We start from the raw sequence: 17,911 nt of genomic DNA, 5'->3' as shown, positions 1-17,911 counted from the left end.
AGGCTTCACCAGTATGAATCAATGATTATCACTGTGTGGAGAAATCATGACTATTTTCTTCTTTACTTTTTTTGGAATTGCTGATTTTTTTTTTAACTGATTTACATGTTATTTTTATAATCATATTAAAAATGAGACTACAAAATTCAAAGGGATAACAAGTAATGAAAATGAAGCTACGAACAGCAGATTTCTAATTCGACTATGGCTAACTTGTCTGCACAGCTAATTTGCTCCCTAAATTCTTGTTCCATTCGACATTCTTTTTGAGGGTCTTGTCAGAGCAGCTCACTTTTTCATTTTCAAGAGATATTCTTCTTGATACCTTGCATTAGACCTCACTGAGAAAATGGATGGACTATAGAACTGATTGCTCATTGAGGAGAAATAATCTGATATACATCCTCACATAGTTATCAGCATATAAAAAATTATCTGTCTACAGAGATTCCCTACTAACTTCTTCCTCAATTTTCCAGAGATAGAATAAAAGGTTATTTTCCCTGGAATCAAATTAAATTTGAAGTTAGAGCCTGTCCAGGTGACCAGATAGTGAACCTTGGGGCAGCTGGGTAGGTTGGAACCCGTTAGTAGAAGTAAGGCATCAGGTCGTTGAGTTTCAGAAGCTTTGTGATTTTAGCTTTTAATGCAGGAATAATTTGATGCTGATTTTGAATGTTAGAGCATTAACAGAAGATGAGAATATGAATGTTTGCTCTGGCTGTAGTTTAGTAGTAGTTACTGTAGTCATTTTTACATAAACTGGTTACCCCTTGTGCTTATTGTACATTACAATTATTTTCAAATAATTGTCATTAAATCACTTAATTATAAAACCAAACTGTTGATTTGCTCAACACATACAGCTCTTTGTATCCTAGTAGTTATCGGCTTATATAGCTTAGGTGTTTGCTCATACTCTAAAAGTGAAATCGAATATGGAATTTACCCTAGGAAGCGTGCAATGCATACCTCGTTATCTTTTGTTTCTCTTCCTCTTTGATTGGATTAGATCCAGTGAGGCCTCAGATATTAAATCAACTCTAATGATAAATAATAAAAAGCCACTTTGAAGGATAAATCTAAGTAAGATTATTTGCTAAGTTGGGAGGGAAAAGGTTTCTTTTGCTGAAGATAGGCAAGTTGGAAATTCCTCCTTAAATATGCTACATTTATTCTTTATCCCTTTCTGAGACCAAGGTTTTAAAATCATTTTTGCTCTCCCATTGGTATGTATAGTTATAGTTTGTGGCATTTTTATGAGAAATATATTGATTATTCCCTCATTTTTTGTCACCCCCTCCCAATTTCTCTAATGGTTGTAATGAATTTTCCATATCTTCCCCTTCACATTCTGCAGATAATCTAGTTTAGTTCATTTTTTTTCACCCCTATTTGATCTGCAAGGAATAATTTCTTCTTTCTAACCAACCAACCACCAGCATAACAATACACTACCTATTATCTTTAAACTCCAACCATCTGGGGTCCAGAGGCATACTTGAATTCCATTACACATTCAATCCATTACTGATAGGAGCTACTGCCTGAATAATTAGAACAAAGATCTGAAAAGTTCATTAGTAAAAGAGACTATGGGAGACTTGCCTGTACATGAAAGAGGTAGAAAAAACGTTTTTTTATTAGCATGTTCAAGGTAGTCAAGATTTTAACATTTAAATCCTCACAACAACCCTGTGAGGTAGGTAAGTCATTGTTTTGTGATAAACTAGTATTTCAAATAAAGTACTATTTCTAAAAAAAATAAATATGCATTAGGAATAATTTTGTTAATGATACCATTTATGTATATGCTAGTATTTGTTTTTTTATACCTTGATTCATGCGATAAGGTGTCCCCAGAAAAAGTTCACTGTAAATCAAATCCTATTTAAATACATGTGGGAAACTATTTAAATAAATCCTGGGGATATGGGATTTTTTTGTAAAATAAATCACTATTTTAAAATCATATATAAAAAAGGAATTTTCATAGTGTTTGCTCAAAATGAGGCGTTCTCAGCAACGTTTCACTTATATTTATCCATTCTTCAGTAAGTTGTCTCAATATGGCACCAAGCGAACGTATAAGACTTAATTTATTGAGTTAAACCTTAGAAATTTGGTGTATGGCAGTAAACTGTGGTGTCATGTAGAAACCTCCAAATGTACTGAGTTCAATTTCAACCGAAAACCTAAGGTGGATTGTCTGTTGAAATGTAAACACTAAAAAAATGGTGATACAAAAAGTATTTCCCTTGAGAATAGTACTTAATTTTTTCCTTTAAATTACAAAAAGAAGAGAGATCTTAGGATCTTTGAAAAGAAACATTATTCTGATAACTATAAAATTCTAGTGATTTCTATTGCAAATCAAAACCTCATGCTGCCAATTTACTACTTACAAAGGAACCAGGAGATGTTACTCCCAAAATTTAAGTTTATGTTTCTCTGTGCCAATATGACTTACTAAGAAAAGAAATATTCTCAGGTACCCATTTCCTCCTAAGTATATGTTTAAAGTACATTTCTATTGTAAATCCAACATTAGTAAACATCCAGTTGCCTAATTTTTTTATAGGTGTCTTACCTGCAAAATAATTTTTTTATTGGAAAATTTCCATTACATTTAATTATGACATAAATGGTTAGATTAGTTATACAACTTATTTGTAATAATAACTTTAATTAAGTTTAGGAACTTAGTTCTAACACTTAAAATCTGCTGGTAGTTAATAATTCTTCAGCAAGTGGTTAAAAGAATCTGCCATTATAAAGAAATAATTCAAGCCCAGAAAAACATTCTCACCAAAAATTTTTTAAAATTGCTTCAGGGAAATTAGGCAAAACAAGTAAAATAGACTAAGCCATCTATAAACTTGTACATTCAAATACATACTAGATCCAACAGTGCACTTTGGGTTACAGCGAGGTAGGGCAAAGAAATACAGTCAGATACATTTTGAACTGTTCAATTTATATAAACTGAAACATTGACTTGTACCCAGGTTTAATTTGGATATCCATTAAAAAAAAAAAAGAAACTCAGAATTCAACTGACAAAGTATTTTCTTGCATTCAAGGGCAGAATTGTAAAAAATCTTTGAGGTACATATAAATAAAAAATACAAAGGCTATACGATATATTTCATTTCAACATAAAATATGCTTGTATAAAAATAACCCAGGATATAGAAAAAGGAAATGTCAATGTTTTTGCATAGATTTTCTATATAAAACATTTACCTGGGGCTACACACTGGAAAATACATCTCTGAAACTAGTATAGTTGAACTATTTCCTTGGATACCAAGTACACACAAAACCCTTCATCTTGCAGAGCATGGGCAGGAGGGAAAACAATTTCATTTAGCATCAGTCTATATTTATTTCTCTGTTGCTCGAATATAAACTAATGATGACAAGAGGAGAAACTCTGGGGGTTTATTTAACAAAATTAAATTCACATTTCTGAGGCCATCATAGTGCATCCAATGTCCATCAATCTGGAAAGCTGCAGAATAATGATGTTCCTCTTTGTTAAATAATGTGGCACCTTCCAACAAATACCTGTAAGTTCAATGACAAAGTATAGCAGAAAGTTACAATACTTGTTCTTAAGATAAAACATTCCTTAAATTCTTAACTAAGGAATAAAAATTTGAGATTGTTTGCATTCTATTCCTTAAAAAAGACACCCATCTGTAAAACTCATGTACTATAATAGGTAATTTGGAGTAAAACGTTTAAGAATTTTTTAAACTTATGTAATTTAAGAATTAAAAACATATGTCTTAACTCATAACCTGTATGGTTCTGTTAAATAAGAGAAAATACAAACCAAAGCACATTCAAAGGCAAAAAGTTGAAGAAAGAAACCTGTATGTCCTAACTTGTATGCATTATCTACAATAATGACAGTAACATTTTCTTTTTAAATGACGACCTCATACTATACACTATTTGGACTTGAAATACAAATAATAGCCAGTAGGTACTGTTAACTATGTATCAAGTACTATCTTAAACACTTTACATGTGCCATCTCATTAAATCCTCACAATAATGGCAGCAGATAGATACTATGCTCTCTGTTTTATAGATAAGAAAACTGATGTGTAAACTGACCCACGGTCACATAGCTTGTAAAGGGTGGGGCTGGGTTGGAACACAATTCTGTCTATTCCATAGTCCAAACACCTAACCACTACGTACACTGCCAGCGACTGACTCCCTGTAGTAGATTCTGATCTTATTCAGGATACGTACATTTAGAGATAGCTATGATCTTTTCAACAGTATTTCTATAAGGGCTGGTCAAAGTCATAATAGAATAGCAGAAAAGTATAAAATAAATTTATGTTTTACTAGTTTTTTAAAGCAAATAAACACCTACTTGTGATCAGATAAATCCAAGTTATAGGGTACATATGCTAGATCTTCAGATTTCCAATGCTGCATATTTAAGACAACAAAAGGGGGTGCCCCGTGGCAGAAAACTCGTTGGGAAAATTCTCTTAAGCCACCACACCTAAAATTGAAAAAAGGCATTAACTTTATTACACTTGGAACAAAAACTGCCTTTTATCACTTCTGGGCTGTCTTTATTACTTCATTTCATAATAGCATAATTATCTATTTTATGTAAGAGTAATGGTGTGGCTATATTAATACTTTATATATCTATTACCAGAAGTTTACAAGCTGTGAGATTCTATATACAAGAAATGATACTTTTAAAATTCCAGGAAAAGCTATTTTATCTAAGCTTAAAAAGCATGTAACCGTCTTCTGAACTGATATGTAAGCTTTTACTTGTAGATACATTCTTCTTTCTCTAAGACGGTTTCAAAGGGAAGTAGTGGCAGGGAGAGGAATAATATGATTCTTACAGGCCTCTTTAGACTGGATAAAATTCCCTAATTGCTTCCTTTGCCATTAGGATGAAGCAAATTCTGTTTTCTTATTAGTACTAGATATTAAGCATATGGATCAGAATACAACAAATACAATTATACAGTAAAATCTTGATTAACCGGAATGCTCAGGGTACAGTATTTTGGTTAACAAACATTATTGACTAAACTAAGTTAACCAGAAAATCATTTTGTTTCAGTATTCGTTGCTAAAATACATTAGTTCACTTTTGGAACCTAAGTACAATTAACTGAACATATTTTATTATTTCCTTCTTCTGTGACTGATTAGCTGTAAGATCATCCTTCTAAATATTAATTCTCATTGTACAATACTATAGATACAGAAAGTAAGAGACTGGGATGAATATATTCTTTCCGCCCCTTTGGATTTCCCTTTTTTTTTTTTTTCCCTTTACTATGTTAAGTTGTTATGTTAAGTTGTTTTGGTTTTAATTTACCTTTCTCCTAAATGGAGAGTGCTGAAAATATCCAGTTAAATGAGGGTCCCGATTAGCTGGGTTATGGTTAACCAAGGTTTTATTGTACCTACTCAGCAGTGGGGAAAAAAAGAAAAGGCATTTGCTTTTTATTCATCAATTAACTGTAATATTATATTCTATTTGATTTGATAATGACAACACAGAGTAAGATAGCATAGGAAACTAGAAGGTGTTAAGATTCCAAAAACATTAGGCTTCCTATATAATTACTAGTTGCTATTTCATAAAGAATTAGCATCAAAGAGCTGATCAGTCCAGGTTTCTTTAGAAACAACACAGAAATACTTTCATTTTAAATGCCTATCATATACTCACCCATGCTCTTCACACAGTTCAATCTTGGAACAGAATAACTCATCCACAGCCAGTCGTATTAAGTTCCCATGTGGAATTTCTTGGGGAGGACTACAACAATTGCAAAATGCATGTTAGAACTGTTTCAACATTTTACAGGTAAATACATTACTAGGATAACAAAATTTACAGGTCAATTCATTATTAGCAAATCAAAGTATAACCTCTGTTACCATGTTTGTATTTCCTGTAGATAGTATGGAAACCAGTTGAACTTAATAAACGTTAACGCGTGAAGCTTTCCAAGAAACATTAAATCTTTCTGTAAACTGATCCTGAAATATGCAGTTGTTTTTACTTTAAAATTTTTTCCAGAGGATTCAATGGAGGGGATTCTTCAATGGTTTAGGGGGAAGAAAGTAGGACGCAGAATAAGGATAGCAGCCAATTAGTTACCGGACAAAATGCAAGTGGAAGCCATTGTTGGCCTCAGCTACCTGATTTGTTTAAAAAATTTTTCTGTGTACTTCAAAGGTTGTTTTAAATATAGGATTAAAAAAATAGGCAAAAGCTTTAAAATTTTATAGAGTATGATAAAAATATTAAGGCAGCATAAATATTAGTATTAATATATGGTTATTAATATTACATTATAGTTTCAAAACATATATAAATTAAAATACTAGTAAAAAAACAAGACAAATTTCTGAAATACTTTTGAATCCATGATGATTTAGAGTAATAGCACTTTTTCCCCTGATGGAAATTTCAAAATCGACATCCTCATGTCAGCAATGCAGGAAAATGGACAAAATGTATTCCACAAAAAGAGACATTAATTGCTAGACTCTAAAAAAGATAAAATATCTTCAGCTTTCCATAAGTAGTATGATATTATATTAAACTAAATATGGTATAAAGAAATGTGAATTTAGTAAGTTAGGGTATGTGATGTACAGCCCCCAAAGAGAACAATCTTATTAGGTTTTTTTCTGGACCATAGGGCCAAATACACTTTCCAACAATGTGTTTGGGTCTTTTTGTCCTGTTTTTTTTTTTTTCCCCACTAGTAATTATCCCTTTTCCAGCTCGTGCCCCTGGGGTGCTTTAATATTTCCCAACGCTCTACTAAAGCTTGCCAAATTTGGCTTTCCTCTCTGTCATTTACCACCTTGGAGGTCTGTCCCCTCTGAAAGGCAAAAATACATAGCAGGCAACCAGCACTTTGCCTAGTCAGTGAAAATGCTTGTCACATCCACATGCTCTTCAGGTATTAAGATTCCAAGTTTGGGGTTTCTGTCTATAATTGTGCCCTGGCCATAATGAAAAAGTACTTTCAATCTTCTTGTTCATGTAGAACTAGCCTACTCCAATATATTGGAAACATATATTAGATACAGTATTAAGTGTTCTTTTTTTTTTTTTAAGATTTTATTGGGGAAGGGGAACAGGACTTTATTGGGGAACAGTGTGTACTTCCAGGGTTTTTTCAAAGTCAAATTGTTGTCCTTTCAATCTTAGTTGTGGAGGGCGCAGCTCAGCTCCAGGTCCAGTTGCCATTGTTAGTTGCAGGGGGCGAAGCCCACCATCCCTTGTGGGAGTCGAACCAGCAACCTCATGTGGTTGAGAGCCCGTGTTTCAAACAACTGAGCCATCCGGAGCTCAGCGGCAGCTCAGCTCAAGGTGCCATGTTCAATCTTAGTTGCAGGGGGTGCAGCCCACCATCCCTTGCAGGAGTTGAGGAATCGAACCGGCAACCTTGTGGTTGAGAGCCCACTGGCCCATGTGGGAAATGAACCGGCAGCCTTCGGCGTTAGGAGCACTGAGCGCCAACCACTTGAGCCACCGGCCCCTTAAGTGTTAAGAAGTTAAATTTGTGACACGAATTATCTATAGTCACATTAGTAAGTTCAAAGCAAGAGCAAAATATTTTGCACACTGAATAATTCATTATTTTAAACGGAAATAGTTATCAGTTGGTTTTGCAAATTTTTTGTTTCCTTAATTTTTTTATTCAATGACAGTTGACATTCAGTATCATCTTAGTTTCAGTGTACGGCATTGTGGTTGGACTGAAGTAAACTCTTAAGATGTCTGGATGTTTTTGTCATGGGACCAACTAGTGTCTTGCATTTGTGTAGTTGCTTTATGTATAAATAATTACACAGGGTCTATACTTCATTAAAAAATACTATTTCAGCTAAAAGTGACAAAACAGACTTTAGACAACTTACTTTATATTAATTGTGCGCTGCTGATCTTCTTGCACTCGAGTTGGGCATCGCCAGTTGGAGCAGTAACTCTCTTGTATGGTAGACATGAGATTTTCAAGATTTTTTGTAAAATTATCATGTTCATTCCCAAACAAATCAATTATTAATGAAGCTTTATGAACTTCAGATTTATATTGCTGTTTTTCCATCTTGTCCCAAATCCAAAGCAGCTTCACAGTTGTAAAACTGTAGGTGTCCATTAAATAAAGAAAGCAGTCTACAAATTCTCTGCCTAAATGAAGAGAGAGTTCCCTGGGAAAATTTTCATTTTCATTAAGAATGACATATAGTAACATCAAGAATCCATCTATGGTGCAGGTATTTTTCAGTCTTATTTCGACATAGAGTGGTGTACAGGATACTGCTTTGCGGCCAGCTTTGATAGTAAAAACACCTCCCCAAGGAAGAACAGGCCTCCAAAATGAGCGATCTTGGTTATAGTTATTTTTAATTGATGCTTTGATCTCTTCAAACAGTGTCTTCATCCTGCATTTTAAAAGTTAAAAATAGAACACGTAGATTTGTGACTCCCTATGTTAAATGCATGATATGTTTAAATGAAAATAAAGCTATCTAAAGATTTAAATTAAATTTGGTTAGATGACCTCCCAATGTAACAAAAAAATTTTAAAACAGTTCAACATATGTGGCATTTTGGGGGCAATATACACGGTCTTTGAAAAGACCACTTAAGAAGCTATTAGGTTGGTGAATACAACATTTTTTTTTGAGGTACAGAATGGCCATTTGATAGGCCTTTATATAATTATACTGTAGATTTTATCTGTGATATAGGAAACCCCTATAATAAAAAATCCTAAATGAAAGTAAAGCTATTTAAAAATACAATCTAAGTTTGGTTGGGTATATTCCTAATGTAAACCTCTTCCACTCTCCAAAATACAAGCTGTGCTTGATTTTCTTGTTGTAAGTGTAGTTTTACTCATGAAACTGAGACTGTAATGGAATCCTTATTTGGGCTACAGAACAGCGGCCAATTAACTCTGAAAGACAAATGAAGAGAACTTAACTAAATATTAGTACACATAATACAAAAATCATTTCTATGAAGTTTGGGATTTTTACTTGCAATTTAGGACCATGCTAGATATCCTATAATTTGAACTAGAGACCATGCTGTGAAGATCTGATTCAGAACTTGCTAAGTATCCCGATTCCCTTCTCTGCATGTCTTGGGAATGAACTGAGGTGTCCTCCGTATTTAAATTGGCACCAGTCCTCCCCGAAACCTTGAGGATAGCTAAGTATTTTGTTTTTAACGTAAACGACAATATTCTAATAAACATGTTTATGCCATATGTATGTTATGTAAAGAAAAATTTTAAAAATTAAAGAATGCTGTTTTAATGAAACTGAATTAAAAACTTGCTTTACTTTACTTGGGACAAAAAATGTCTAAACGAAACACATCACAGGGTTTCCCAATATATTACTTATATGGAAAAGTATATTTTTATGAACATAGGGAAGCATCTGAGGAATAGGAAAAGAACAGTGAGCGACTGAGGTCAGTGTCTTATTTTGACCCTCTTTTCAAGTGCCACACCCACTCAAGCACAACATTAATCCAACACTCAATACTGCAGACCTGTGTGTTTTATTTGTGTGAGAAATTTAGTTCAAACCGATTTTGCAATACTAGCAGACTTAAAATTCAGTTCTACAATATATTAAACATACACACAGAATTTTTGGCTTGGAAAAAGATACTGTATACTCTAAAATATTCAACACTGTATTTAGTCTGAAGTGTAGATGTTTATATATAGTCAGTAACAGGTTAGCTTAGTCAACCAATCAGGAATAAGAGGGCGTGGCAAATTTGGAACCTAGGAAAACACAAACTCAGTTTTTTCTTAATAAGAACTGACTCATTTCCGAAGCAGATTTGAAAAACCATAAGACACTCAGATACTTAAAAAGTGAAAATAACTTTCTTCATGATTTATTTGTTTAATTTTAAAGAACTTTGTAGCAAGGTCATAAAATAAAGAGCTTTAGCTCAGATTCCTAAATATTGCATTGGAAAGGAATCGTAAATCTGTGTTGTTTTTTTCCAAATTATTTTTTGGACATGACCAAATGAAGAGTAACTATAACTCTGTAAAGAAATAGTTATATTCTAAGAGAATTACACAATTGTATAATACTGTATATATGTATACTATATATACTATACATGCATTATATACATACATATGTGTGTGTGTGTGTATATATATATATATATATAAATGAAACTGGCCTTGTTTTGAAAAAAAAAGAGGGTAGAGAGGATTGAAAGAATTAGAGGGCACTTTACCTAATTTCGGCCTTAACATGGTGATTTCTCCCAAAGTAAATTACAATAAAAATGACTAACATGGAGAAATGGCTGTTAAAAAGCTTTACTTAAAATTGTTTCGAGATTTCACCGCACCTTAGAATACTGTTCGTTAGGCACTGTATTAGAAGCCCTGGAGAAGGTATTCTGCTGTCTTTCTTCTCCTGCCTCAACAGGCCTTCCAGTTTGAATAAACCTGCTCAACTCCCCCGACCTCTTATTCCCTTGGCAAAACACTTTTTTTTTTTTTTTTGCGGTCATTTCCAAGGGTACTCCACACTGGCCATGAGGACCAGACCCTTTGCCCAAGGCACTGAATGCCGGACCCCTTAAAAGCTGGGGAGTCCTAAAGGTCCCCTCTAGAATCAGCGCTCCGAAATAATCTGAAAAACAGCCATGCGCTCCCGCTCGAAGCAGCACGGGGCTTCGCTGCAGGGACCCGCTGAGCGCGGTGGGCACCCTCCGCGGCACCCCGTGTTCCGACCACGCCCACCCTGCCCCAGGCCCGCTGCTCCCGGGAAGGCCTGGCGCAGAGAGCTGGCCCCGCACCGCGGGCGAGTCCCCCAGGTGAGGCGTCTGGGCGCCCTGTCTGCGTCCGTGCAGTGGCCCCGCAGAGCGCCTGGGACTGCGGGGAATGAGCGGGAGGGCCGGGCCGTGGAAGGCGTTTCCACACCCGACAGTCTCCGTCCACAAGGAAGCCGACTCCTCGTACCTCCCCGGGGACCGAAAACCGCCGGTGCCGCCGCACCCGTCGCCGCCGCCGCTTGCTCATGGAGAGCCCGTGCTGCCGCCGCCGCTGCCGCCGCCGCCCCCGCCGCCTCATCTACTAGCACCGCCGGCTGTCTCGGCCGCTCCAGGCATGAGTGCTGGGCTCCGGCACGGCCTCCATCGCAGCCGCCGCGGCGGGAGCCACAGCAGCTCCCGCGCCCAGGCCCGATCCGACCGGACCCACGGAGCCAGGACAGCGGGACGCGTAGGTTCTTATTACGGAGGAAGATTCGGCCTGACCTCCTCCCCCCTCCCCCCAGACCCCCAGTTCCCAGCCGCCTGACGGTGCAGATGCGCAGGCGCGAAGACGCCCTGGCCAAACGTGCGTGTGTCTGGTGTGTGTACAGCGTTCAGCTTCGCCCAATGGGAACCAGGATCAAGGGCGGGGGGCGGGACCTCGCAGAGAGGGGCGGGGTTACAGTGTTGGGGGTGGATGGAGCAGCCGGAAGTGGGCAGGGTTTGCACGGAGGCGGAGCTTTGTTGGCAATCGCGCTTGGCTATTTGCGGTTTGTACCATTTTGGGATCTTTCTTGATTTTAATTTTCTTCTAGGTCTTGTATTCTCAAATTCTTAACTCAGAAGAGAAAGTTTTGTGTTTTCAATAAGTTATAATTATTCAGGCTTTTGATTTAAATATATATTTAGGAAAAATTTGAATTAGTGGGTTAAATGATAGCGTTGAAGGTAATAATTGGCCAAAATGCTATAATTTGTAATGGAAGTTGATGCCATTTAAATAAATAAGATAGCTTTATCTCATTGTAGAGATGAAAAATATTTGTTTTGAAGATGATAAGACCCCACACATTAAGGGACAGGAAATTTAAGTTAGAGTTGCTATGCTAGAATCTGTGGTTCAACCATGAGTCCTGTTCAGTAGGCCCTAATTCTTGTCTCCTCCTTTAAAGAGTCAAATCCCGCATGGCTCTGCTCTCGGAGAACACAGGCCACCCTGGGAAACTACCTCCTCCCGCAGATAGAAATGGGATGCTGTTGAGATTTTCTCCCATCTAGCCATTCAACAAATAAGGATTGTCTGGAAAGTGAAGCTCAGTCTCCGTAATACACAATTCGTAGAGCTCAGCGCCAGCCCAGCACGTCATTGTGGTCCTTATTCACAGCCCAGTTCTGGCTGAGGTTGGACGCCTTTTTGACTAGTGTGATGGTCAGCCAGGGCTATAGCAGGGACCTTCTTCATGCACCTCTCTCAAGGAGTCAGGGATGGAGGCTGAGAGAGAAGTTTGACTTACTGAAGATAATTACTGCTGGTGGAGATGGGAAGAAATGGATGTCTCTTAGAGCAGAGGGGGAGGAAAGATGGCTTTGCCCCGCCCCCCAAGGACTAATAACTGTCAAAGTCTGCTCTTTTTAGTTTGCTGGTTTTCCTTATTATGGCATTTCACAGATGAGAAAACTGAGGCTCTGAGAGATTAAATAACTACTGTGTCTGCGTTGAAATTCACAGGCAAAAAAGTTCATTCTCAATATTAAAACCATCCTGCAAGTAGAAAGCCCTTTAAAAATGTTTATAAATTGGATTATTTGTTTAATTGACAACCTGTCTCAAGACGGGGAATTCATTTTATACTGATTGGGTCATTTTCTTACCCAAAACAGACCCAATAGTGTGGTTGTGACCATTGCTTGAGAATAGCAGGGAGATGGCTCATTAAAATCTGCTGAGACTTGGCGAGGTGGAGGAAGCATGCATTGCTTGCATATTTGGATAACTCACAAACCTCACTAGGCCTTTACTGAGATTTTCATTCTGCTTCCTTTCTGCTTTCCTCAAAATCTGTCAGCTGTGTTGCAGGGTTTTTTGAGATAGCTTTATTAAGATATAATTGTCATAAATACATGGAGTGTATTTAAATTATATAATTTGATAAGTTTTGACATACGTATACCCCCTTGAAACCATCACTACAATCAAGTGATTATATCCATCATCCTCAAGTTTTCCCGTGTTCCTTTGTAATTTTTTCCTCCCAGACCTCCCCACCTCCCACACCTAAGCAACCACCAATCTACTTTCTGTCATCATAGATTCATTTGCATTTTCTAAAGTTTTATATAAATAGAATCTGATGGTATGTATTCTTTTTTAGGGGTCTGATTTCTTTTACTCAATATCATTATCGTGATATTCATCCACATTGTTCTGTGTATCAATAATTCATTCCTTTATATTGCTGAATATGTTCCATTATATGGGTGTACTGCAATTTATTTATCCACTTATCTGTTGATGGATGTTTGGTTGTATCTAATTTTGGGCTTTTACCAATAAAGCTGCTATGAACTTGTGTACCAGTCTTTATATGGACATATATTTCCTTTATTTCTTGGGTAAAAATCTAGAATTGGAATGGTTGGATCACATGGTAGATGTATGTGTAACTTTTTAAAAAACTGCTAAGTTGTTTTCCAGAGTGGTTATACCATTTTACATTCCCATCAGGAGTGGATTCAAATTCCATTTCCTCTGCATCCTCACCAGCAATTGGTGTGGTCCGTCATTTTTAGTTTTAGCCATTCTAACATGTGTATTCATATCTTGCTATGGTTTTAATTTGTATATTCCTAATGACTTACGATTTTCAGCATCTTTTTATGGGCTCATTTGCTGTCTATATATCTTTTTTTGGTGAAGTGTCTGTTCAGACTTTTGTTCCATTAAAAAAATTGGGTGTTTGTTTTGTTTTTAGAGTTCTTTATATTTATCTGCAAACAACCTCTTTATCAGATATATGCTTTGTAAAGGTTTTCTCCCAGTATGTGGCTTTTTTCCCACTCTCTTAACAGTAAATTTTGAAGAGCAGAAGTTTTCAATTTTAATCAAATCCAAACTATTTTTCTATGGATTGTGCTTTTGGTGTCATTTTAAAGAAATCTTTGCCTACTCTAAGCTCACAAAGACCTTTTCCTATCTTGTCTCCTAGAAGTTTTACATTTAAGCTTGTATATATTCAGGTCTGACACATTTTAGTATATGTGCTGCAAGCGAGCACGAGGTCTGACACATTTTGAGTTTATTTTTATTTGTGGTTTGAGGCATGGATCCAAGTTCATATTTGTTACACAGGGGTATCCAGTTGTTCCAGCAATATTTGTTGAAAGCCATTCTATTTACACTGTGTTGCCTTTGTCAAAAATCAGTTGTCCAATGTCACTTTATAAACATTTTATTTAATATTTATTCATCATCAATTATATGTCACACAGTGTGCTAACACTGGAGATATGTTCTCATATCAGTAAGTGTTCTTAGGTTGCAAAGACTAGAGAGCAGATATGGCTCACTTAAAATAAAAAATTTGTTGGAAGGATGTGAGGTATAATAGAATTAAATAAAAAGCTGAAAATCACATCTGAGCTACCTTGGTTGGTCAGCAGGGAGGTAGTTCCCCGAAGGACAATGAGATCCTATTACCAGAAGAAGAGGGAATGGTGCTAGGAAGATATAAGAGTGCTTCCCAACATTTTTTTACGTCCATACATTATAAATGATCAGAATTGGGCAGTGTGTGAGGATAAACTGATGGAAATTAAGAGGTATCTGCATGGCATGTGGTGCAAATATTTATTACATTTTCTTTATATTATATAATTGTAAGAAAAAGGCAAAGTATTAAGGAGATATGAAATACTAAATTTACGTGAAACTTCTCAATAAAATCTATTTAAAAATTTGATGAGAAATTTGAGCTTGTTCCTACAATAGGATTTTTATTTCAAACTTTCATTCAAACCAAACTAATATATAAGGAAAAGTGTATATGTCATAATTATGCATGCATCTTGATAAATTTTCACAAAATAAGCACACCTGTGATGTGTTCCAGTTGTGTATACTTGAATAACAATTCACCCCTAGACTGAGTGGCTTGAAATAGCAACATTACTTTTGCTTATGAATTTGCAAGTTAGTCAGGGTTTAGCTGGAAAAATTTGAAGGCTAGGGGCTGGAATCATCTGAAAGCTCCCTCATTTACATGTTTGGCTTTTAATGCCACCTGTTGACTGGGACCTGAGCTGTGTCTGTGACCAGAATACCTCACATCACTCCTTGACTTTCTCATAGCATGGTGGCTGAGTACCAAAGGTGAGCATCCCAAGACAGAGAGCCAGGTAGAAGCCCTAGTGACTTTTCTAACCTATGGTAGCATCGGAAGTCACGTAGTGTCAGTTCCAGTGCATTCTGCGTATTGGAGCTGAGTCACACATTCAAGGGGGGAAGTGGACTTCACCTTCTAATGGGAGGAGTGTCAAAGGATCTGAGAATATGTTTTGAAACTACCACCTTTATCTAACCACTTCCCTGATTTAGAAGCAGAACATTATCCGTCCCCCAGCCTTGCGTTCCTATCATTACCTGCTGCCCAAGGCTAATCACTATCGTGATTTCTAATAGCATAGATTAGTAGTCCCTGTATTTGTACTTTATGTAAATGGAATCATACAATATGTACTTTTTGTATTTAGCTTTTTTCTCTCAACATTGATTGTGACATTCATTCACGTTATTCCATATGGATTGTTCTTATTACTGTTTAGTATTGTTTTGGAAGTAGCACATTTTTTTTGGTCCTGTTTATTGTTGAAGTTCCAGTACGTGTCTTTTGCTACTTATGTATGTTGAGAATATGTGTAAGAGTGAAATTACTGGGTTTAGGGTATGCACATGTTGACCTTGAGTAGATACTGTCAGACAGTTTTCTAAACTCTGCCACCTGCCGGGAGTAATCATGAACACGGTGTAGCAGCAAAGGGTTACATTTTAAGTGGCCACAGAATTTGGGTGTCAAATACGCATTCACCATGCACACTGAGATGGAATTGAGGCAGCAAAACACTATTAAGTGAGGCAATAAGTAAGAGAAACAGAATAAAGCAAAGTAAGACAAAGAGCAGCAGTGAGCTCTCACCACCCAAACAGTGTTTCCAAGGCCCTGGGGAACCAAGACAGCATCTTAGTTAGTTAGCTTCAGGTGTGTCCGGCGAGTGTCCCTGTCAGAGTTCTGACTAGGACTCCCCCAGGACACTAATTATATAGGGTTTTTTCCAACAGATTACCAGTCAGGAAAGAATGCTAGGCCACAGCGATTACAATCAGCAAGCATGGGGACAATGAATCACAAGTTTCAGGGTAATTATCTAGGGTAGAAGGCAGGGGGACATGATTCCAGCAGTTTCACAATGTGCATGAAGTTACTATGGCCACAGGGCAACCTACGTGATCCTATTCATGCGTTCCGCCGGCTGGTCAGCTGTTGTTCAACCAGGAGGGCTGGCGCGGCCTCCCTGAGTTTACTCCTGTTGACAGGGGAGTCAATGTCTGGGTGCCACTCGGACAGAGCATTCCCCTGACGCAACAAGTGGAAGGCACAAGGGGGCACCTAACTCACATTATATTTACTTTACACATGGTTTGTTAACACTAGGTTTTATGTTGGAGATGACTACACAAAATCCTCATCAAGCCATATTAATAATGTATTTCTCAGATTCTGGAGAGTTACCATTGACAGAAGAAGGCTGGGCTCCGCTGGCTCTGGTGACCAGTTTGTGGCTTCTCTAGCATGGTGTCTTCTCTCGTGGTGGCTCAGGTCAGTAAGAGCAAGCGTGTCAGCGAACAAGGCAAATTCCACATATCTTTCTGTGACTGAACCTCAAAAGCCTAAGCCAGTCTTTGTACACAGAAGCAGGTGATGGCAAATACTAGAAGAGAACACATTGATTTTCTTCAATTCCGAGAGCATCTTTTATTGTTATTAATCAGAATTTAGATGATTTGATTTTTAAAAATTGTACTCTTAAAATCTAATTGCTGTTTTCCTGACAAGTGTTAAGGTTGAAATTCCTTGTAATAACAAGAATGGGTTTACAGTCCATTCAAATTTTTCATATCGAATACTTAATAATAATGTTTTTCCTTAAATGTACAGATAACAATATGTTAGTTTTAATAAGTATTTTTTAGGACTCACATTATTAGTAGGACACTATTTTTACTGTCACTTTTCCAAAAGTTGAATTTTTGCTTGACTCTATAAACTTTGTTAGTAGATGTCAAAACAGGTCCAGAGTGTACCCCAAGGGTTAATGAAATGCCCTTGGGTGGTGAGAGTGCCTGAAAAAGTGAGAGGGGGATGTTGATATCTAAACTTGGAGACAGAGAGCCTGTTTGAAGAGGCCATCTTACAGACACAACCAGCTCTTGGTGACCCAGGGGAGACCCAGGGGAATAAAAACTCCGATTTCATTCTCCTCCTCACTCTGATATTGTGATGTGTTGTCAACACTTCTACTATTGTGCTATTTGAAAGTGGCACTTTTTCTATATCCCTTGCTTCTTTGGTTGACAGTATTGGCAATTTCCATGCTACTTGATGAAATGAGTGATTCTGCAATTGCATAAGGTCAGATCCATTTTGTTAACTCCTGTCTTTTGTGTTGTGGTTGTCATATATTGTTAATGCTACATGGAAATTAAGAAACTTAAAAATAGATGTCCTTTTTATTTACTTATGTGTTTACCATTTCGGGTGCTCTTCATTGTTTTTGTGTAGATCCTAGTTTCCATGTAGTGTCATTTCATTTCAGCCTGAAGAACTTCCCTTAATGTTTTTTGTAGTGCAGATCTGCTATGTTGTTTTTAAAAATGGCTGTACATTCTTTGACCCTTTGTCCACTGAGACACTGGGTCTCTGCCCCATCCTGTCAAATCTGGGTAGGCTAGAGATTTCTTTGACCTATACAATACAGCAGAAATGAGACGCTGTGACTTCTGAGGCGAGGTCATAAAAGACC

At 37.0% G+C, this 17,911-nt stretch overlaps 1 protein-coding gene across 2 annotated transcripts; it reads right to left on the bottom strand.

The window, feature by feature from the left end:
* Positions 1-1,609: 1,609 nt before the first annotated feature.
* DORIP1 (dopamine receptor interacting protein 1) lies at positions 1,610-11,181 on the bottom strand. Of its 2 annotated transcripts, XM_019751708.2 has the most exons (6): positions 11,043-11,181; positions 7,948-8,472; positions 5,735-5,824; positions 5,378-5,465; positions 4,397-4,531; positions 3,435-3,570 (listed from the first exon to the last, which is right to left on the bottom strand). In XM_019751708.2, exons 2-5 carry the CDS (start codon positions 8,469-8,471, stop codon positions 4,442-4,444), a joined length of 792 nt encoding a protein of 263 aa, XP_019607267.2. In that variant the 5' UTR covers position 8,472; positions 11,043-11,181; the 3' UTR covers positions 3,435-3,570; positions 4,397-4,441. The 2 variants fall into 2 exon arrangements, with proteins under 2 accessions (XP_019607265.2, XP_019607267.2); XM_019751706.2 differs by lacking the exon at positions 5,378-5,465 and having other exon boundaries at positions 1,610-3,570.
* Positions 11,182-17,911: the final 6,730 nt, after the last annotated feature.

This window comes from Rhinolophus sinicus, linkage group LG03 (genome assembly GCF_036562045.2).
Source record: "Rhinolophus sinicus isolate RSC01 linkage group LG03, ASM3656204v1, whole genome shotgun sequence".
Lineage (NCBI taxonomy): Eukaryota > Metazoa > Chordata > Mammalia > Chiroptera > Rhinolophidae > Rhinolophus > Rhinolophus sinicus.
Note: the sequence above shows the minus strand (reverse complement) of the source record. Positions and strands in the feature narration are given on the sequence as shown.